Source organism: Eumetopias jubatus, unplaced genomic scaffold (genome assembly GCF_037043125.1).
Source record: "Eumetopias jubatus isolate StellerSeaLion01/CBP00866 unplaced genomic scaffold, mEumJub1_p1.0 scaffold_10, whole genome shotgun sequence".
NCBI classification, from domain to species: domain Eukaryota; kingdom Metazoa; phylum Chordata; class Mammalia; order Carnivora; family Otariidae; genus Eumetopias; species Eumetopias jubatus.
The window spans coordinates 85,926,316-85,944,174 of NW_028274816.1; the positions used below are offsets into that span (position 1 = coordinate 85,926,316).

The 17,859-nt window shown below is 62.2% G+C and overlaps 2 protein-coding genes across 3 annotated transcripts in view; one reads left to right on the forward strand and one right to left on the reverse strand.

Moving 5' to 3' along the window:
- QRICH2 (glutamine rich 2) overlaps positions 1-9,075 on the forward strand; it is a 34,356-nt gene extending 25,281 nt beyond the window's left edge. Inside the window, exons 15-26 of the mRNA XM_088027052.1 lie at positions 1,404-1,658; positions 2,642-2,764; positions 2,848-2,922; positions 3,108-3,272; positions 3,368-3,489; positions 4,146-4,211; positions 4,494-4,595; positions 5,306-5,509; positions 5,820-5,967; positions 6,358-6,445; positions 7,167-7,301; positions 8,906-9,075. Coding sequence (XP_087883178.1) covers positions 1,404-1,658; positions 2,642-2,764; positions 2,848-2,922; positions 3,108-3,272; positions 3,368-3,489; positions 4,146-4,211; positions 4,494-4,595; positions 5,306-5,509; positions 5,820-5,967; positions 6,358-6,445; positions 7,167-7,301; positions 8,906-9,075 — 1,653 coding nt within the window. The remainder of the gene's footprint in view (positions 1-1,403; positions 1,659-2,641; positions 2,765-2,847; positions 2,923-3,107; positions 3,273-3,367; positions 3,490-4,145; positions 4,212-4,493; positions 4,596-5,305; positions 5,510-5,819; positions 5,968-6,357; positions 6,446-7,166; positions 7,302-8,905) is intronic.
- A 3,518-nt stretch (positions 9,076-12,593) lies between these two features.
- Positions 12,594-17,620, reverse strand: UBALD2 (UBA like domain containing 2). 2 transcript variants are annotated; one of them, XM_028112708.2, is made up of 3 exons: positions 17,210-17,620; positions 16,762-16,824; positions 12,594-12,984 (listed from the first exon to the last, which is right to left on the reverse strand). In XM_028112708.2, exons 1-3 carry the CDS (start codon positions 17,327-17,329, stop codon positions 12,667-12,669), a joined length of 501 nt encoding a protein of 166 aa, XP_027968509.1. In that variant the 5' UTR covers positions 17,330-17,620; the 3' UTR covers positions 12,594-12,666. The 2 variants fall into 2 exon arrangements, with proteins under 2 accessions (XP_027968509.1, XP_027968508.1); XM_028112707.2 differs by having other exon boundaries at positions 12,594-12,987; positions 17,210-17,619.
- Positions 17,621-17,859: the final 239 nt, after the last annotated feature.

Genomic DNA, 17,859 nt, shown 5'->3' on the forward strand with positions numbered 1-17,859 from the left:
ACCGACTGTGCCACCCAGGCATCCCTGGCATGTTCCATTTCTTGACCCCAAGCCAATTGTCCAGTGTGGGGCTTGAGGAGCAGAAGATTATGTGTCCACAGCTCCCGTCTAAGCTTAGCAACCTCCAGGGCTGTCCCGGGGCCACACTCGGAGAGAAGCCACGCCCCGCCACAGCCTCTTCAAGGCACTGGCCTCCACTTTCCCGGTTCTCCCACTGTCTTAGCTCCCTACGTCCGAACACACTGCTGCTTTCCCATGCTGCTTCTCGTCCTGGAACATCCTTGTCACCCCCACTTAGCCAGAGGGCTCCTACTGATCCTTCACAACTCCCCTAAAATGTCCACAGTTTGGGGAGGCACCTTCCTCTCTTCTAGAGAGAATTAATCCACCCTTTTTATCCCACGGGCCCTCTGACATGCTCTTACGGACTCTTCAGAAGAGTGTAGGCTCTTCCTGGTGCAGAGCGAGGGTCTCAGGAACTCAGGCAGTAGGGAGCTTGGTTGAAAGTGCACTGGTGTGCCGGTGCTGGAAAAGGCAGGCGCTCCTGGGCCAAGGGGGCCATCTGGCCGGGGCCGCTCCTTCTCTGTCTTTCCATGTCTGTTTCTGTGTGTCCCTGTGCCTCCGTGTCCCCATCCTTATCCATTTCTCTCCAATACCTCCACATCTCCCTCCCACCGTGCTCCCAGCCCGCTCTCCTTTCTCTCGCACATGGCCCACAGGGGCTGCCTAGGCCCCGCGATGCCACACACTTCCAAGAGAGGGGGTTCGGTTGGTCCAGCCCCTCTCTGAGCCCGGCCAGAGGTCCCACAGCTGTGGGACCAGCTGCCCCAGAACCGGGTGCCAACCCAGGTGGGACCAGGCATGTGTGGTGACGCACGGGGACTGTGGGACACAGAAGAGGGCAAGAGAGCCAGTGCAAGGCATCTGCTCTTGCCCAGACCGAGAGAGGCCCCTGCAACAGAAGTAGCAGCCATCCCGCTGATTTCTTGTTACTGACATGCGGGGTGGGGACAGAGCCTGTGTGAGCCCACCCTCCCATCCCCAGGGCCCCAAGCTGTGTCTGGGTGTTGTCAGGCTCCTCTAAGTGTTTGTGGACTAACAGACCGCACCACTCGGGGGTTTAGCTAGAGGAGATGTGTCCTCACACTGAATCAGTGAGCTGGCTGGAGAAAGGTCCAGAAGCCTCCATCCTGTAAGGGTTTTATTCAGTATTGAGGCTATACTCGCTGAGAACTCTGTTCGCTATTTAACGGACGGGCACTGGGTGCCTCCTGCATGCCCCACATTCTGTGAGGCATTGGGGGTGCAGCGACTGCCCAAATCACACAGGCACTGACAAGTGTGGACAGAACGTGGCCATGCCTCGCTCACTGCCCTGCACCTGCCTTCTTGCCCACACCCAGCTTGACAAGCTCAGGACGATCATTGAGAGCATGCTGGCCTCGTCTTCCACGCTGCTGTCCATGAGCATGGCTCCTCACAAGACCCTGTCAACCTTGGAACCTGGCCAGATTGACCCTGAGGCCACCTGCCCTGCCTGCAGCCTGGACCTGAGCCATCAGGTCAGCACGCTGGTGCAGCGCTACGAGCAGCTCCAGGACATGGTCAACAACCTGGCAGCCTCCCGGCCTTCCAAGAAAGCCAAGCTCCAGAGCCAGGTGACTCCCACTGGCCCCCCTTCCTGGCGCGGCCACGTGTGCCTCACAGCGGGGAGCCACAGCCCAGAGGCCCAAAGAGCGGGGAGCGGCTGATGGAGCTTTAACTGGCCTAAGGGCCAGTTTTCCATAGTGGAGCCCTTTACTGACCCCACAGAAGTCCCTGGGCCTTTCACTAGGTCACAGCGAGGGCAGCAGCCGAGCTGGCTCTGGGGACAAGAGACCTGGCTCCGTGGCGGTGGGACAGCACAGCTGGCTGAGGGCTGGAACCGTGCACTCAGGTGCCTCAGGGGACACTGGCAGAGCTTTAGGGTTCATTGACTCCCCTTCACACCACTCTTCAGCCCCCTTCTCGATTCCCCACCAAAGGGCAGGCTTGCCGCTGGGGACAGGGAGAGTCACGAGTCCCTGAGTCCTGCCTCTTGGATCCTGGAGTTCAGATCCAGCCCAGGGCAGGTGGGGAGACTGTAGCCCACATCCCAGCTCTCGGGAGCCACAGGGCAGCGCACCACTCTGGAGCCTCGATCGCCTCTACTGGTCACCCCCAGCGGCAGGCCAGGTCCCTCAAGGCTAGACCATGGGGAGGTGGGGAACTGAAGCTCACATCTCGTTGGGTGGACACACAGAAAGAGCAGAGAGCCTCCCCACTATCGGGGGGAAATTGTGGAGAGCCAGAATGGGGTCCAAAGTTGGCCTACCTGCTGGATGATTTTTTTTTTTTTTTAATTTGAGTGAGAGAGAGAGTGAGAGTACACGAGCAGGGGAGCAGCAGAGGGAGAGGGAGAAGCAGGGAGCTCCCTGCTGAGCAGGGAGCCCAAAGCGGGACTCGATCCCAAGACCCCGAGATCATGACCTGAGCTGAAGGCAGACGCTTCACCGACTGAGCCACCCAGGCGCCTCTGGGTGATGTTTTAAGGGCCGATCAATCAGGGCAGCAGTACTGCCCAGTGGCCCCAGGGAGCCTGCCTTTGTGCCACCTGCCACAGGATGAAGAGCTGCTGGGCCATGTCCAGAGCGCCATCCTGCAGGTACAGGGTGACTGTGAGAAGCTCAACATCACCACCAGCAACCTCATCGAAGACCATCGGCAGAAGCAGAAGGACATTGACGTGAGGGGCCCGCAGGGCTGCCGGGGCGGGAGGCGAGGCCGTTCCCGTCCTGGCTCCTCATTCTCTGCTCTCTCGCCTCCCAGGCACTGTATCAGGGTCTAGAGAAGCTCGAGAAGGAAAAGGCCAACAGGGGACACCTGGAGATGGAGATTGACGTGGTAAGGGCCAGGCCTGGAAGAGCCGCCTTGTGTCCCACAAGGTCTCAGCGGTCATTCTTTGAAAGGCCAGGAGTGGAGAGGAGCCCAGACGGGGAGCTCAGTGTCCAGGCTTGACGCCTCAGGGCAATGGGGCCCCTCCATGGCTCTCTCCCACGTGGAAGGCCCCCTCCTCTCTTTCTGGGCAGAAAGCCGATAAGAGTGCCCTGGCGGCCAAAGTGAGCCGTGTCCAGTTTGATGCCACCACGGAGCAGCTGAACCACATGATGCAGGAGCTGGTAGCTAAGATGAGCGGGCAGGAGCAGGACTGGCAGAAGATGCTGGATAAGCTCCTGGTGGAGATGGACAGCAAGGTGAGGGCAGAGGGCAGCTCCTGTCAGCTGCAGATGGCCCACCCCAACCCGGCTTTCTCAGCGCTCACTGGTCACTGCCCTCCCCCACCCCGCAGCTGGACCGCCTGGAGCTGGACCCCGTGAAGCAGCTGCTGGAAGATCGCTGGAAGTCCTTGCGGCAGCAGCTCAAAGAGCACTCTCCACTCTACCAGGCAGACGAGGCGGCGGCCATGCGGAGGTGGGGCACGGACGACAGCGGGGGCTGGGGGGTGGGGGCGGGGTCCCCAGATGAACAGCTCCCACCGGCGTGTGGTGTGCTCTGGGGGAATGGCTGATCTCGCTGGACCATCCCACAGCTGCTGTGACAGAGTTTGAGAGCTTGAAAACTCTTCCAGCTTAGGCCGGTTCCTTAGGGCGGAGAAAGGGCGGGGAGAGAGGCTAAGGCTCTCTGGCACGGCTGTGCTCCGCGGGGCCGCCGTGTCAGCGAGCGGCCCACGGTCCCCAGAGCCGAGCCTGCTCGCGGGGGGGGCGGGGGGGGCGGGGGGCTGGTCCACGGCAGGCTGGAATCCCAGGGTTTCCATTATTGGCCGCCAGAGGGCCCCCGAGGTTTACACAGGGCATCCGTCAGGGGCTCTTTGAAACCCTGCTGGCTTTGGGTTAGGACAGGTGGGTGCTGATGGGCGCCCCAAAGCTGGCATGCCTAGGAGCTCGTGTGTTCCCAGGGGACTGGGACCAGATCTGCCTGGGGTGGCTCGGGGCCTGCCACCCTGGTGAGCCAAGCCTCCAGCCCGCCTGGCCTGCAGAGGGGCCATGGCCTGCTGTGTCCTCCGTCTCTCCCATTCCCGACCCTCTGGGCAGGGCACTCACCATCTGCGTGTATCCCACTCCTCACAGGCAGCTCTTGGCACATTTTCACTGCCTCTCTTGTGACCGTCCCTTGGAGACAGCTGTGACTGGACAGTGAGTGCCCACACCTGGCCAACCCCAGCTGGTGGCGGTCATGGGGGCGGGCCCAGCGGGGCTGTAGCTCCTCCATTCCCTACCTGCCTCCAGCTCTTGTCCTTCCTCGTCTCCTCTCCCCTGGGTCCATTCCTGTGTGCCTGGCCGCTCGCTAGCCCTCCGTCCTTCCCTGCGCCTCACCCTGGACCGGAAGCCTCCGCAGGCACGTAGCCTGTGGAGTCCTGAATTTGGGAATGGGATTTCTCACTCCCCAACCCGCCTCTTCTTTCTGTCCCTGCCCAGATTTATCCCTGTGACTCCTGTGGGCCCAGCCCTGCCTGGGCACCGTTCCCTCCGCCCCTACACTATCTTTGAGCTGGAGCAGGTCCGACAGCAGAGCCGCAAGTACGGGGCAGTGGGCTCCCGGGCAGGGCTTCACAGGCGAGACTGGGGCAGAGGCTGGAGGGCGAGTGTGGGGGGCTCCTCCTCTTCCTGGCTGGACAGCGGGGGGCACAGAGTGATTTCTGGGCTAGCCTCCCAGTTCTTCCCCGGAAGAGGAAGAATGGAGACCTACTTAGTAATCCCCTGCCTTTGAGTCCCTACTGGGGGTCCCGGTGGGACATTGCCAAGGGTGCTGGCTGCCTGGGGGGAGCTCCTCTTTACCTCCTCACACACCCCCCGGATGCTTCAGCTATCTCAGCAGCCCTGGCATGGGAGGAAGGGAGGGGATCTGACATCACCCAGCCAGAGGGTGGGCTCAGTGAGTGAGGGGGGACAAGGTGCGGAAGTATTGCATACTCCCTCGGGCTCCTGCCCCCCTCCCCGCTGCATTTCCATCTCCCAAGGATGAGGGTTCAGCAGTAAGGATGGTTTCAAACTGCCCTTTGGAGCCCTTGGGGTTTCAGGGAGGCAAGGCTAAGTGTGCAGGGCTTCTCCCCATTTCAGCTTCTGCCCTGCCCCATCTGTGGTCCCTCGGAGTGCTATGGGAAGGGCTCCTGCCCACACAGGGTCCTGCTTAAAAAGGCGCAGATAAAGGGGTGGAGTGGGCCAGGGTCTGAGTGTGGGCTCAAGCTGGTGTGGCCCCCTTGCCCCTCCCGTCTGCCTGCGCCCCACAGCCTAAAGCTGGGCGGTACTGCCCTCCCTCGGGGCGAGTTGGCGCACATGGAGCGGAGCGTGGGGCGCCTGCGCACCATGCACTCCAAGATGCTGATGGACATTGAGAAGGTGCAGATCCACTTTGGAGGCTCGGTCAAGGCCAGCAGCCAGATGATCCGGGAGCTGCTGCAGTCACAGTGCCTGAGCTCCCCCTGCTATAAACGGTAGGACCACACAGACTGGGCCGCTGGCCGCGGGGCTCAGCTTCTGCCCACCCACAGCCCTGTGAATGTCTCATCCACTGCTGGGGAAAGCCCTGCCAAGGACGGGTGGTGGGGCAGGGGGTAGAAAGAGGGCATCAGAGGTCTTCAGGATGGCCCAGAAGTGGCGTTGCTCGGCTCACCCATTCCCTTGCTCCTGCCCTGGCTCCCGGAGACCCCCGACACAGCGGTCCCACCTCTGGCTGGCCGGCCCCCACCATAGGTGGGTCGCAGGGGACACCTTCTCCCGGTGACTCTGCCGTCCCCGTCACAGGGTGCCGGAGACCGCCGACTACACGTACTCGAGTGGGCCCCGGCGCTGTGGGGGCAGCCACACCCTCACCTACCCCTACCGTCGCAACCGCCTGCAGCACCTGCCCCAGGGCCCGTACCCCCCCGACGAGGCTCGGATCGCCGTGAAGGTTCGGGGTGCGGCCTGCGAGTGAAGAGAGAGGGCCCTGACATGACCCCACGTTCTCAAGTCATTCTGGAAAAACCACCTAAGTCACCAGAAGGGGGCGGATGACGAGCCCTCTGCCCGGAGGCTGTTTCTGAAAAAGCCTCTGGTTCTTAGGCTTTGTTGGGAAGAATGCCATCCTGGCCACCTGCCCGTCTAGCACTACCATCCCCACCATGGGCCCTCTCTTCCCCCCGGCGCTGCCAGAGCCCTGGGGGAGGGTTCTGAGCACCGTTTGGTTCTGGGAGTCAGGAGAGGACGTCCCTCGGTGCCCCCCCGGCCCTCGTGGGGGAAGGACCGGAGGGCATGCTCCAGGTGCCGCAGGGTAATGGATGTCCCCCTTCCACCCCCACAGCATGATGAGGTGGATATCTTGGGCCTGGATGGACATGTTTACAAGGGACGGATGGATACAAGACTGCCAGGCCTCCCGACCAAGGACAGTGAGTGTCCCGGGGGCCCAGAGGCTCCTTGCTTGAGTCCCCGGGGCTCTGTCCAGTTCCTGGAAGGCCACGGGGCCCCTGGATCCTGGGTGCCTTCTCCTCCTCTACCTCCCTGATTGCAAGCGTCCTGAAAGCCCCAGGTCAGTGTCTGCGGGTGGGGGACAGCCGTCCACTCTCAGCCAATGAGCCGGGACGTCATGGCCGCATCTTCCTTGCCAGCGTTCCTCCTCGTGCTGCCTCGCCAGCTTGCCTGCCTCAGCCTCTGTTCCCAGCACCACCGGGGCCGGGTTCTGACCCTCCTCAGCCCTCCACCACTTGGAGAATTTCCCACCCCCCTGATGCCCACCCCCAGCAAGCCAGCCCGCACTGTTTGTCACTCCCCACCTGCTCTTAGAGCGCTGTGTGCACCTGTCTAGCCGCCTGCCCTCCTGAACTGTGAGCCCAGGTCAGAGCTCACCCAGCAGCAGGCACAGGGCTCCTGGGTGTAGGTCCCCAGAGCATATCTGAGTGGGTGTGGGGGGGTGGATGGACACACGGACATGAGGATGAATGGAGTGCTTAGAAGGGGCATAGCCATCAGTCCAGACCAGGAAGGACCCCGGCTGAGGCTGGCTGTGACCGGTGGCCCTGCAGCCCTCTCCCCATCCCCCATGGGTCCCCACAGAGCTCTCACTCGGCGTCTCAGAACTGACCCCACCCCCCCTTCGCTGTCCCCTGCCAGCCTCCGTCTCCGGGATGACCAAGCACAGGGCCAAGCAGTCGCGGCCCCACGTGCACAGGCAGCAGTCCCTGAGCGACAACGACCAGCTGCCCTCGCGGCCTCAGAGCGCTCAGATGCTGGCTCGCAACAGTCCAGGTAGCTTCCCTTCGGCTGGGGCAGGCTTCCAGGTGGCCTCCCCACTGCCCCGGGGGCTCTCCCGCTTGCCCCGCCGGCCCCCTTTCCTGCCCCTGATGGTCTCTGCCCTCATTTCCCTGGAGAGAGGAAGCACGTGGGAGCTGAGAGATGGGATGGGAGGGAGAAGAGAGAAAGTCCATCTTCACTGAGTTCCTGTTATGTGCCAGGGCTGTACTGTCCCCATGTCCCAGAAGAGGGAACAGGGGCAGGGTTGCAGCCCAAGGCTCTGGCTCCACACCCGAGTCCTGCCCCGGCTCACAGAGGCTCACTCTGCTGGAGCTGGTGCTCAGCTCTGGGCAGCAGCTGGTGGGCACGGGGCCGTGACATGGCCCCCCGGGAACCTCTCAGTCCAACCTTGTCTGGGGAGGAGCTTCTCCTCACCCCCAGGCCTGGAAGGTCCCTCGAGTCCCTGTTCTCCCCCTGAGGGGCTAAATCCTGCCTGAAAGTCTGGGGGCTAAGGGGCCCCCAGGGTCCAGCCACACGTGGGGGCCAGAGAGGGACATAGGCCTGGAGCCACGAGGCCGGATCACCTTCAAGTGACTCTGAGCAAGTCCCCGCCCGCCCTCCAGACCTGTTTCCTCATCTGCCCAGAAGGGGTGCTGGATTGGTGCCACTCAGAGTTGGGGCACCCAAGAAAGGGGATCTAACGAAAGGGGCTGATCTTCTTCCTACAGAAAGTTACGTTCCCCCAACACTTTGCAGATGCCTGCAGGCGGTTCAAGGGCCACTCCCCGCCTTCCCCCACCCCTGTTAAAGGCCCAGCCCTAGATGCCCTTTACCACCCATTCCAGTTCCAGCGCTCAGTGAGCGCCTGGAGGAAGCGGAAACAGAAGCGATAGCCCTGGTCATGGCACCTCGCCTCTAGTGAGGGTTCTCACCAGCCAGGCACTGTGAAGGGCTTTACACGTTCGAACGGGTTTTAATCCTCACACCAACATTGAGAAGTAGGGACCACTGTGAGCATCACTTATAGCTGAGAAAATGGAGGCACAGCTAGGAAGCAGCGGGAGTGGAATTCAGACCTAAGTTGTCTGCCTCCAGAACCTATGCTGGTCACAACGCGTGGCAGGTGACTCAGTGGCGGACAGGCCGGGACAGACGACTCGGTGGCGGACAGAGTGCAGGGCTGCGATTGCGTTCTTGGGGGCACTTAACTTCCTCCTTCTTGGCACTCCACTGTCTACTCTGAGGGCACCTAAAATGTTAGGGGAGCAGGAGAGAGAGAGAGAGAGGGCAGGCTTAGGAACAATTCCTGCACCTATTGGTGTGAATAGTGCCTCAGTAGCCCCTGCATTACTAGAGGAAACATCACTTAAGAGGCAGGCTCTTGGCCACCGACGGAGGGCTTGATTATTTTTAACTCCCAGAGATTAGCAAGGAGCTCTGTTCAGGAGCTCCCATGCCGGCTTGCACTGCCCACCACAGCCCTGCGGGGCCCCCTCTCCAGCATTCTGCCCGCCCCCCAATCGGCCTGCACTTCGTGCAAGCTGGGGAGGGCCTGGCAGGCTGCAGTGGGTGTGGGGCACAGTGGGACAGAGCCACCTCAGCGCCCCCATGTCTCACAGCTCCTCCTCCTCCACGGAAAGACAGACCCTTGTCCTCCGAGGGGCATCTGGCCCAGCCCAACGCAGCCCACCCGCCCAGCCCCAGCGAGATGGAGATGCAGATGGACATGCCTCCCGGGGAGGGGCTTGAAGAGCCCACCCGGGGGCCGCGGTCCACCACTGCTCATTGACCAAAGTTATTAATAAATGTTTGGGAAGAAGCTCGGGGGCAGCGAGGCTTCTGTGGGCTTGGCTCGAGAAGATGGAGTGGAAGGGGAGGGACCCAGCCCAGGTCCAGGTCGCCGGCCTTCAGTTATTGGACAGGTCCGACTTATAGCCTGAGAATGAGACCATGACCCACCCCCCCTCCCACCGCAACAGATGAAGCTACTCTCCAAGGGTGCGGGGGCTTCAGGAGAAGCTGCAGAGGCCAGACCCCAGACCCGGGGGCTAAGGACCCACTCTCACCCCTGTCAGCTCTCTCCTGACCTCAGCGGGACCCCGAGGCTGCTGCCTTTTCCGGTCTGGGGATGCTGGCCCACAGGGTGGCCTGGCCGACTGGGGCGTTCGGGAGAGGTTGGGGTTCGTGGTGTCCGTGCACCAGCCGTGCCATGCAGCCAAGGTGAGGGTGGCAGCGCCCAGCTCCTGGCACGACGTCCCGGGGGGAGCAGGTCACCTGGGAAGGTTTCGGTTTGCTGGCCTCTGCAGCTTACCTTTGAGCAGCTGCTGCAGAGGCAGAGGGGCTGCCTGGCCTAGGCTGGTTCCCTGCTCCACTCACCCCTCCCCAGAAAGAGCAGAAGGGTGTCGGGAGGGGGTTTGACAGGTGACTGCCATTTGCCCAGAAGCCTCCAGGCCTAGCCTTTGTCCTGCCCCAGCCCGCTGGGCTCCACTAGCCCCAAACAGGCACGAGGGTTCACTGCTACCCTGAGTCCCGTGTGCTAAGGGTCTTGGCGGGTTTGAGGGGACAGAGGAGTGAGGGGCGGGGACTGAGCTCAGCAGGTGCAGCAACTGTAAGGGACGAGCCCCCAGGCCCCACTGGAACCCTGGGCACAAGTGAGAACTGCCCTCCCCCTGAGGCCTCTGAAGTCACAGAAGCAGCTTTTCTGTCTTCAGGTCTGTCCTCATGGGGGGCCCCCACCCCCAGTCCCCATCACCCCGACATGGGAAGGGGATGTCTCACACAAGAGGCTGCTTCAAGCTGTCAGTGGATGGGGTGACATGACACACGAAAGTGTGGCAGGAAACTGCTCAGAAAAGGGTTTCTCCCCAGTCCCATGTGGGCAAAGGAGGGTGGGGTTGGCTGGGGGTGTCATGGGGTAGGGCAGGTGCTCCCTATGGGGTGGGGGGCCTTCCCCCTACCTTCCCCATGGGCTGAGATCCCATCCGTCTTCATGCAATGATCTAATGCTCTGGCTAGACAAGAGGGGAGCAGCTTGAACCTGAGGGCCCGGGTCGGCAGGCCTCACACCAGGCGCCCTTTCCTCCCTCCTCCCGGAGCAGGGGGCGGGGCCAGCTCCAGCCCCTCTGCCCCTGCTCGGGCTATTTCTCACTTTGCCTGAGAGATGTCAGAAGGTTGCCAGCTCAGTGTCCCTGGCCTAGAATCCAAACTCACCATCTCGGCAGGGAGGGGCAGAAGCAGGCCATCCCAGCCCTCCACACCCAGGCTTCCCTGCGCAGGCAAGGACCGGGAGGGGAGGACGTTCCCCAAGCGGCGCAGGCCAGCCCCCATCCTGGCACCTGGGCCAGGCCGCCCACCCTCCCCAGGCTGTGGTCCCAGCGTGGCCGCCTACGTGCCCTCCAGGGACTTCCCCTTGCAGGCCCGGAAAGCACAGGTGGGCTGGCTGAGGGGGGAGGCCGGGAGGAGGCCCAGGGGTTTCCAATCAGGAAACAAAACTGAAAGGACTAACCCAGCCTCAAAGTAAACCATCCCATGCAGAGGGGCTGAGGGCAGCTGCGGGCAGGTTCCGCCGGGCTCTGCAGGGGCCGCTGGGCGGGCAGGCGGGGGTGGTGGGGGGGTGGCCTGGCTTACTGCCCGGGGCCCTTCTCAGGTGTCACTCCCACTTTGGGTATGAACCTCCAGCCCCTGCGGTCCCAACCTACAGCAGGGCCGATCACAGGGCTCTGGGCCCTTGAGGAGGGAGAAAACAAGCCCTCCCCCCCCACGCTACACACACGTGTTGAAGGGGCCTTGGGGGGCAGGGGGGTGCAAGGTAGCATCCCTCCTCCCCAGCATGAGGCTGGAGAAATCCCAACCCTGGGGCCAGTCACCACCTCCTCCAGCCCCACCTCACCACCCGCACTGCCGGATCATTCGAGCAAAGGCCCCACTGGGCCAGGAATCCCCAACACAGCTTCTGTTCTAATGGCTAGAGGCTGTGGGGAAGGTGGGAAGGGAAAGGAAGCCAGTCCCTTTGGGGACCCACCCTGTCTGTGGATCCCAGACAGCCCTGGTTGACCTCTGGGGGATGGCCGCTCAACATGCACTCAGGGCCAGGCTCCCCCAAGAAGCTGAAGATAGGAACAGAAGGAGTGGGCCCGGCGGGAAGATGCCTGGGGGGGCCTGAGCGGGGGGCTGCCAGGGGCCACAAAGTGGAGGAGTAGCTCCCCCCCACCGCAGACAAGGCTTTAGGGCCAAGCGCCAGCCTGTAGCCGGCTACACGGCAAGGGCCAACAAGGGGAGAGGGTCGCGGAAACCAGTCAGGCCCAGGCCCCACTCTCCCTCCCATACTCAACTGGACCCAGCTGGTCCCATCAACCCCCCCTGGTCTGGACACCCCTTCTCCGAATATCCAGACCAGCCACATGGCACCCAAGCCCCTCCCCGCTCACAGCACACCAGGAGCCCCACCCGCCCCTTCCCAAGGAGAGCCCGGGTTTCCTACCAAGGCAAATAAAGGCACCGCAAACTAGGGAAGTTAGAAAAGTCTCTTTTAAGTTTTTAAATTAAAATTTCACCCTGGTGAGATGATTGATTTGGGAAGTAAATCCAAGGCAAGCTCTCCACTCTGTCGGGTGCGACACCCAGTGGGAGAGGCAGGGCGGCCGAGGAGCCTCAGGACCCCTGCTAGGCAGAGCCCGAGTCTCTGGCCCAAGCCGGCTCTTTAGTTCTGCACAAGCCCCGCACATCTGGCTGGCGACGGGTGACACCAGAAGAGACCCGGGGCTGCAGGGCCCCTGAGGAGCCAGCCACGGAAGTCCGGTTAGGGAGAGCTCGTGATGGCAAGGGGCCTCCGCACCTTCGGCCGACAGGCGCTTCAGGGAGCCCCTGCTGTGGAGCTCCTTGAGTGGATCCACGGTGGTCCTCTTGATTCCCGAAGGCGTGACCTCTGAGAGGCAGCTAGCAGACCCCTCATGACTGCAGGATCACCCCACCTGGCTTCCAAGCACCTGGCTTCCAAGCACCTGCCCTGGGACGAGGGGTGGAGGGAAGGGGTGCTGGCCCAAGGGGACGCTCTGGCCCTTCCCTGCTGACCCCAACACCTCGGTCAGCCAGCCCCATTCTCACATACATTAGTTATATTTATATTTTCATATATATTATAGTTATATATTAAAAAGAGAAAAAAACTTGTCTGAAGAGAAACTCCTGAAGGACCCAAGTGGCTCAGGAAGTTTACTATCCCCCCCCAACCCACAAAAATTATTTTATAAAATCTTCCAGTGCGATCTTCAGGAAACCCCCACCCGCCCCGACTCCCCCCACCCCGGCCCTCCTGTGTCCCCACGACCCTGGACTGCCCCCCCGCCCCCAGCTCCAGCCCAGCGCCCGGCAGCATCCAGTCTCATCTCTGGCCATCCATGGCAGCCATGGCTTTCTGCTGGGCGCCACCCTGCTGCGCTCCGGGGGGCCACGTGGGCTGTGGGTGGTGGAGGTGGTGGAAGCTGTGGGCCGTGGGGGAGGAGGGCGGGATCCAGGCGGCCTGGTGGCTGGGTGGGGACGAGGCCCAGAAGGGGCTGAAGCTTGCAGGGGGGGAGCAGGCCACGGCCGTCATGGGACTATTGCTGCCCTGCAAGCCCTCGGAGGCACGAAGCTTGGAGAACATGGCCAGTGCGTCAGGGAAGTTGGGCGGTGTGGCAGGTGTGTTGCTTGGGGTGCACATCTGCTGGGAGAGAACACAGGTGTCGGGAAGGTTATGGGCACACGCCACCCAACTCCGAGCCATGGCCAGTGGACCCCCAACAGAGCCTACGGTGGGGCCCACCCAGGCCGGCCCCTCCTCCATTCCCATTTTCCCGTCCACGGGCAGCTTCCACCGAACAGAAGCACCCTTCTCGCCCTGAGCCAATACAAACAATAAGGACAAACCCCGACAATTTTTATCAACACCAAAGAGTGTTTCCTGAATGCCGGGCAGGGATGCCCCCGAGGAGTGTCTGCAGCAAAGGGTTAATTCCAACCAGAAGCCAGGGTGTCAGATTCAAGTGAGGACAAAAGAGCAGCCCAGGACACCAGTGCTTAGCGCCTCAGCCTGGGTAAGAAACCAGCTGGCTCCCTCAATAATCCGCCCTCAGATGATCCGAGGTTGCTGGTCAAAGGAAGGCAGCCAGACCCAGGGTCTCCCTCCTCTGCCGAGGGAGGAGAAGAGAAGGTGCACCTTCCCAGCGTCTGGGCTCACTCCACACTCAACAGCACCAGCGGGCAAACCTTGGAGGCTCTGTCTCATGATCTCACTTGTCACAATGCCCAGGCACAGATGAGGAAACTGAGGCCAGGAGCTCAACTCAACGGACCAAAATACACCCGCTGCAGGCTACAGGCTGCGGAAGATGGGATTCCTGGGCTCAGATTCCCAGGGCGGCGAGGGGGCCTCCCAGACCTGGGGGCCCCAGCTCTTCCATCTCTAGCCAACCCTGACTCGTCTGGGCTTCACGCCTGGGCTCCCCGAGGACAAAAACCAGGGATTTGGGTTTTCTGTGTCCCCAGCATCTCCTTCATGATGCGTTGGCGGGATGCTGGCAGAGTCTCAGCCTGTTCAGTCCCCCTCAGCCCTCCTCCTGGGGGGCAAACCCCCCAAACTCTCCAGTATCCCCCACCCTTTCTGATCAGGGACCCCAGCCGGGAAGGGCAAGGACTGGGGTAGGGTGCTGGACTGTGACTGGCGCCCCCCCCAACCCCCAGCAGCATGGTGGGGCCGGGGGGGGGGGGAGGAGGTGCCACCCATAAGTCTCTCCCAGGACCCTGGGGAAGAGGCAGCAGAGAGCAAGGCCTACACAAAGCCTGTTCTGACCTCACAGCAGCTTCTCCCTTTCCCAGGAAGCCAAGGGAGTCCTTCTTTGAATTTCTCCTAATTTTAGCAACACCAGCCCCTCCCCCAGGCACGGGGCTGGGGGAGCAAGATTCTAGGGCTCTTCACCTCGCAGAGGGAGCTTTTCACAGCTCTGCAGTTAAATCCCAGCCAGAAATGGGGAGGGAGGCGCATCTGTCCTGTTAACTGGGCCAGCACCCTATCAGCAGCCAGGGGGCTCCAACCATTGTCTTCCTCAGGGGCGGCCACAGGAGACCCAGCAAGCCTGGCCCCACCCAGACCACTTCCCTCCTCCCTCCACGATTCCCCGCCCCCCACCCCAGGGCTGACTTCTCGGCAGCAGGAAACAATGAATGGGGGGTTGGGGGGAGAGGCCAATTGCATCACAGCATCGTGACTTCCCCAGTTGACCAAGCCAGTGAAGCCGGTCTCAAGAACCACCCTGCTGCAGGGAATGGCCTGGCTCGCCTGGACCAGGGGCCTCCTGTGCCCACCTGGCTGTGTGAGCTCGGGCAAGTTCCTTAACCTCTCCGAGGTTCGCCGTACTTCGGTAAAAGCAGGGGTTTGGACCAGATGCTTGCAAAGCCCCTCCAGCTCTTTGCTTCTAAAAACTATGGACAGAGCCCACTGCACCCTGCTTCCAATCCAGTGCCTCACTCTTCTCAGTGCCCCTCAATTCAACCCGGAGCCCCCCCTGTCTGGGAGGGTGCCTCCAACTGTGTGACTACACAGTAACCCACTGGGACAATCATTTATCAGTTACTCGTGCCCTGGGGTCACTTCTGGTATATTGCTATTATGCCATCACTGTTCTCTTGCTTTATTTAACTTTTTCCTTTGATTTATTCTCTCTCAAAAAATTACAGACTCCTTGAGGGCAGGAATGGCATTCTCCACTGTGCTGATGAAGTACTCAATACGTGCTGTATTGATGGATACACCGATTATAATGTCTGTTACAAAACCGGCCTTGAGGGAAGCTGTAAGAGATTATAATCCCTGGGCGCCTGGCTGGCTCAGTTGGAAGAGCATGCTGACTCTTGATCTTGGGGTTGTGAGTTCCAAACCCCATGTGGGGTATAGAGATTACTTAAATAAATTAAAAAAAAAAAAAGATTATAACCCCTTGGGATTTGCAGAGAAAGAACAACAAGGTCTAAAGGGGCCAGCAGTCCCGGCTCTCCTGGGTCAGCCTCCCTATTCACAGCACCGCGGAATGGCTGTGCTGGAAGTCCCTGGGCTGTTTCGAATGGCCACAAGTTGGTGGAGCAAACCTCAAGGCTCTCTTGAGAGACAGGAGGCAGGGTGCTCCCAGGCTCTACTGCAAGGTGGGAGCCAGAGCTTTCCCATGGTCAAGTGCAGGGGAGGGTCTCCCGGAGATGACCCCTCTTGGTTTACAAGGAACCTGGCCTTAGCTGCCACGGCCCCGCAGCTCCTGCAGCTCCCCCAATTCTCCCACCGTATTCCAATACGTTTTCTGTCTTTTGATTTATACACAGCATGAGCCATTCCAAGCAGAAAGCCGGTTAAAAGGTCAAGATAGACCCTTCTACTTGTCCTTTGTAACTAGATGAAAACAGGGCACCAGGGACAACACGCAGCAGAGGAACCATTTCAGCTCCTCCAGGAAAGGCAGCAGCTCTGAGAAGGGAGCCACGGGCAAGGACACCAAGTGTTAAAAATGCCAAAAATGCACTCTGAAAGCCACAACAGATCTCCTGGGGAATAATGTTTTACAATCCCTATGGTGGAGCCCAGTCCCTCCTCCCACAGCAGAGCTAATAGGTAACTAGGGGGGTGGGGTGGGGAGGGGAGGGGAAGGCATTCAAGCTTCTAAAGTGAAAGCGATGTCTTGTGTCCCCGGAAAGCAGGGCACCCCACTGGCCAGGAGGGCAAAGGCTCAGGCCGAGGGGGCCAGCTTGGAAAAGAGAAGAAAGCAAATCCAGACCCGAACCGCTCTGTTTTCTGTACTTTGTGTCTTTACATACTGAAATGAAATGCAAATTCTCGGCCTTCTCGTGTCAAAATCCCTCCGCCCTCCACACTCAGGGCATGTCCCTTTTCCAACAACAGGAAAGAGAGAACATACCTCTCTGGGTAGAGCCCAGCTCCCTGAGCCAGGGTGGATTTATCCCTTTCCTGTTCCCTGCAGAGCTGGCTTGTTTGGATGGGGGGCTACCACTCCAACAGCAAGCCGGAGCTCCCGGTAAACACAGACACCCCAGCTCCCGGCGCCCTCAGGGCCCTTCACTCGGGCTCCCAGTTCCCCCAGACCGAGTAGTTATTAGCCGAGCCCCCTCCCCACGCCCCGCCACCCGCTACTGCCCGGCCACCCCGCCCTCCCGCCCGCTTGCCCCGGGGAGCGCGCCCGGCCCGGGCCTGAGGTCGAGGGAACGGCAGCCCGGGAGGCCGGGCCACGAAGTTGGGCGAGCCGGCCGGCCCCGGGAGCCGCTCTTTCCTGGAAGACATTTTGGCTCTTTGTTTACATCGCGGCGCGGCGCTTCCCGGCAACATGGCTGTCACCGCCGGCGGCTGACAGCGGCCCCCCGGCCTGCGCCCTCGGCCTCCGGTGGGCTGCGGGCCGCGGAGGACGCCCCAGCTCCCCGCCCGCCGGCGCCGGGACCCACTTACCATCTGGTGGTGGTGGTGGCTGTTGGGAATGTTGGTTTCTTGGAAAAACGTGCTCAGGGCGGTCTGCAGACAAACACAGCGGCAGGGCGGCGGTTAACGGGGCCGGGACGGGAAGCCCCCCCCCCCCCCCGCCAACCACCACCCAGCCGGTCCGGCCCCGCGAGCAGGGCTCCTCCGCGGTGTCCCCTCGGACAGCCCGGCCCGGCCTGCGGCGCGCCAGGGGGCGTCCCCGGGCCGCGCGCCGATGTGTGTGTTGCGGGGGGGGGGGCTGCCGCCGGCAGGGCCCTCCGCGCCGTCCCCGGCTCCGGGCCCGCGCCCCACGCGAGACCGCGCGGCCGCCGATCGCCTGGCCGGGCGACATAAATAGAGCTCCCCGTCCCCGGCGGCGCGCCGCCGGTCGCTCCCGCGCCTCCCGCCCCCCCCCACCCCGACCTCAGCCCGCGCGCACCTCGAACTGCCAGTGGGCCGCCTGCAGCAGCTGCTTCGCCTGGTCGGCCGCGCAGCCCGCGGCCAGCACGAACTGGTTGATCATGACCTGGTGCCGCAGCTCGTCCATGTTCACCGACATGGCTCCGGCCGCCGCGCGATCCCGGCTCGGCGGCCGCGGGAGGCCGGCCGCCCTCGGCTCGCGCTCGCCGCCGCCCGCCCGCGGCCTCCGGACCCTCGCCGCCCGCCGCACGCCGCCCGCCCGGCGAGTGTCCCGGTCCGGCTCCCGCGGCCGCCGACACCACAAACAACGGCGCGGGGCGGGGCTGGTGTCCAACGTTCGGGGGCCGCGAGCCGCCGCCGCTGATTGGCCCGCGCCGCTCGGCCTGCGCCCGACTCTGGTGCGGACGTTCGATTCGAATCCTGCGACCTGCGGCCCGCACTGTTTCTCTTTTCGCCCGGCCGCGCCCATTGGCGGAGGTCGGCGCCGTGGGGCTGCCCGGCATTGGTCGGCGGCTGTGTTTTGGCCCGTCCGGGCTCCTGGTTGGCCACGGCCAGGAGTTTGGGGCGGAGCCGCGCGCGCTGATTGGCCTCCCGTGGGCCCGTTTGAACTCAACTTGAAAACCTTGAGTGTCTGCTGATTGGCCGAGGGCCCTGTGTTTGCTGTTGTAG

What these genes read in the sequence shown, in the direction of transcription:
- UBALD2 (XM_028112707.2), bottom strand. Translation starts at nt 17,329, where the DNA reads ATGTCGGTGAACATGGACGAGCTGCGGCACCAGGTCATGATCAACCAG. An exon ending in CGGCCCACTGGCAGTTCGAG is followed by an intron (nt 16,825 to 17,209) that starts GTGCGCGCGGGC and finishes GTTTGTCTGCAG; the next exon opens with ACCGCCCTGAGCACGTTTTT. An exon ending in GCCACCACCACCACCAGATG is followed by an intron (nt 12,988 to 16,761) that starts GTAAGTGGGTCC and finishes GTTCTCTCCCAG; the next exon opens with CAGATGTGCACCCCAAGCAA.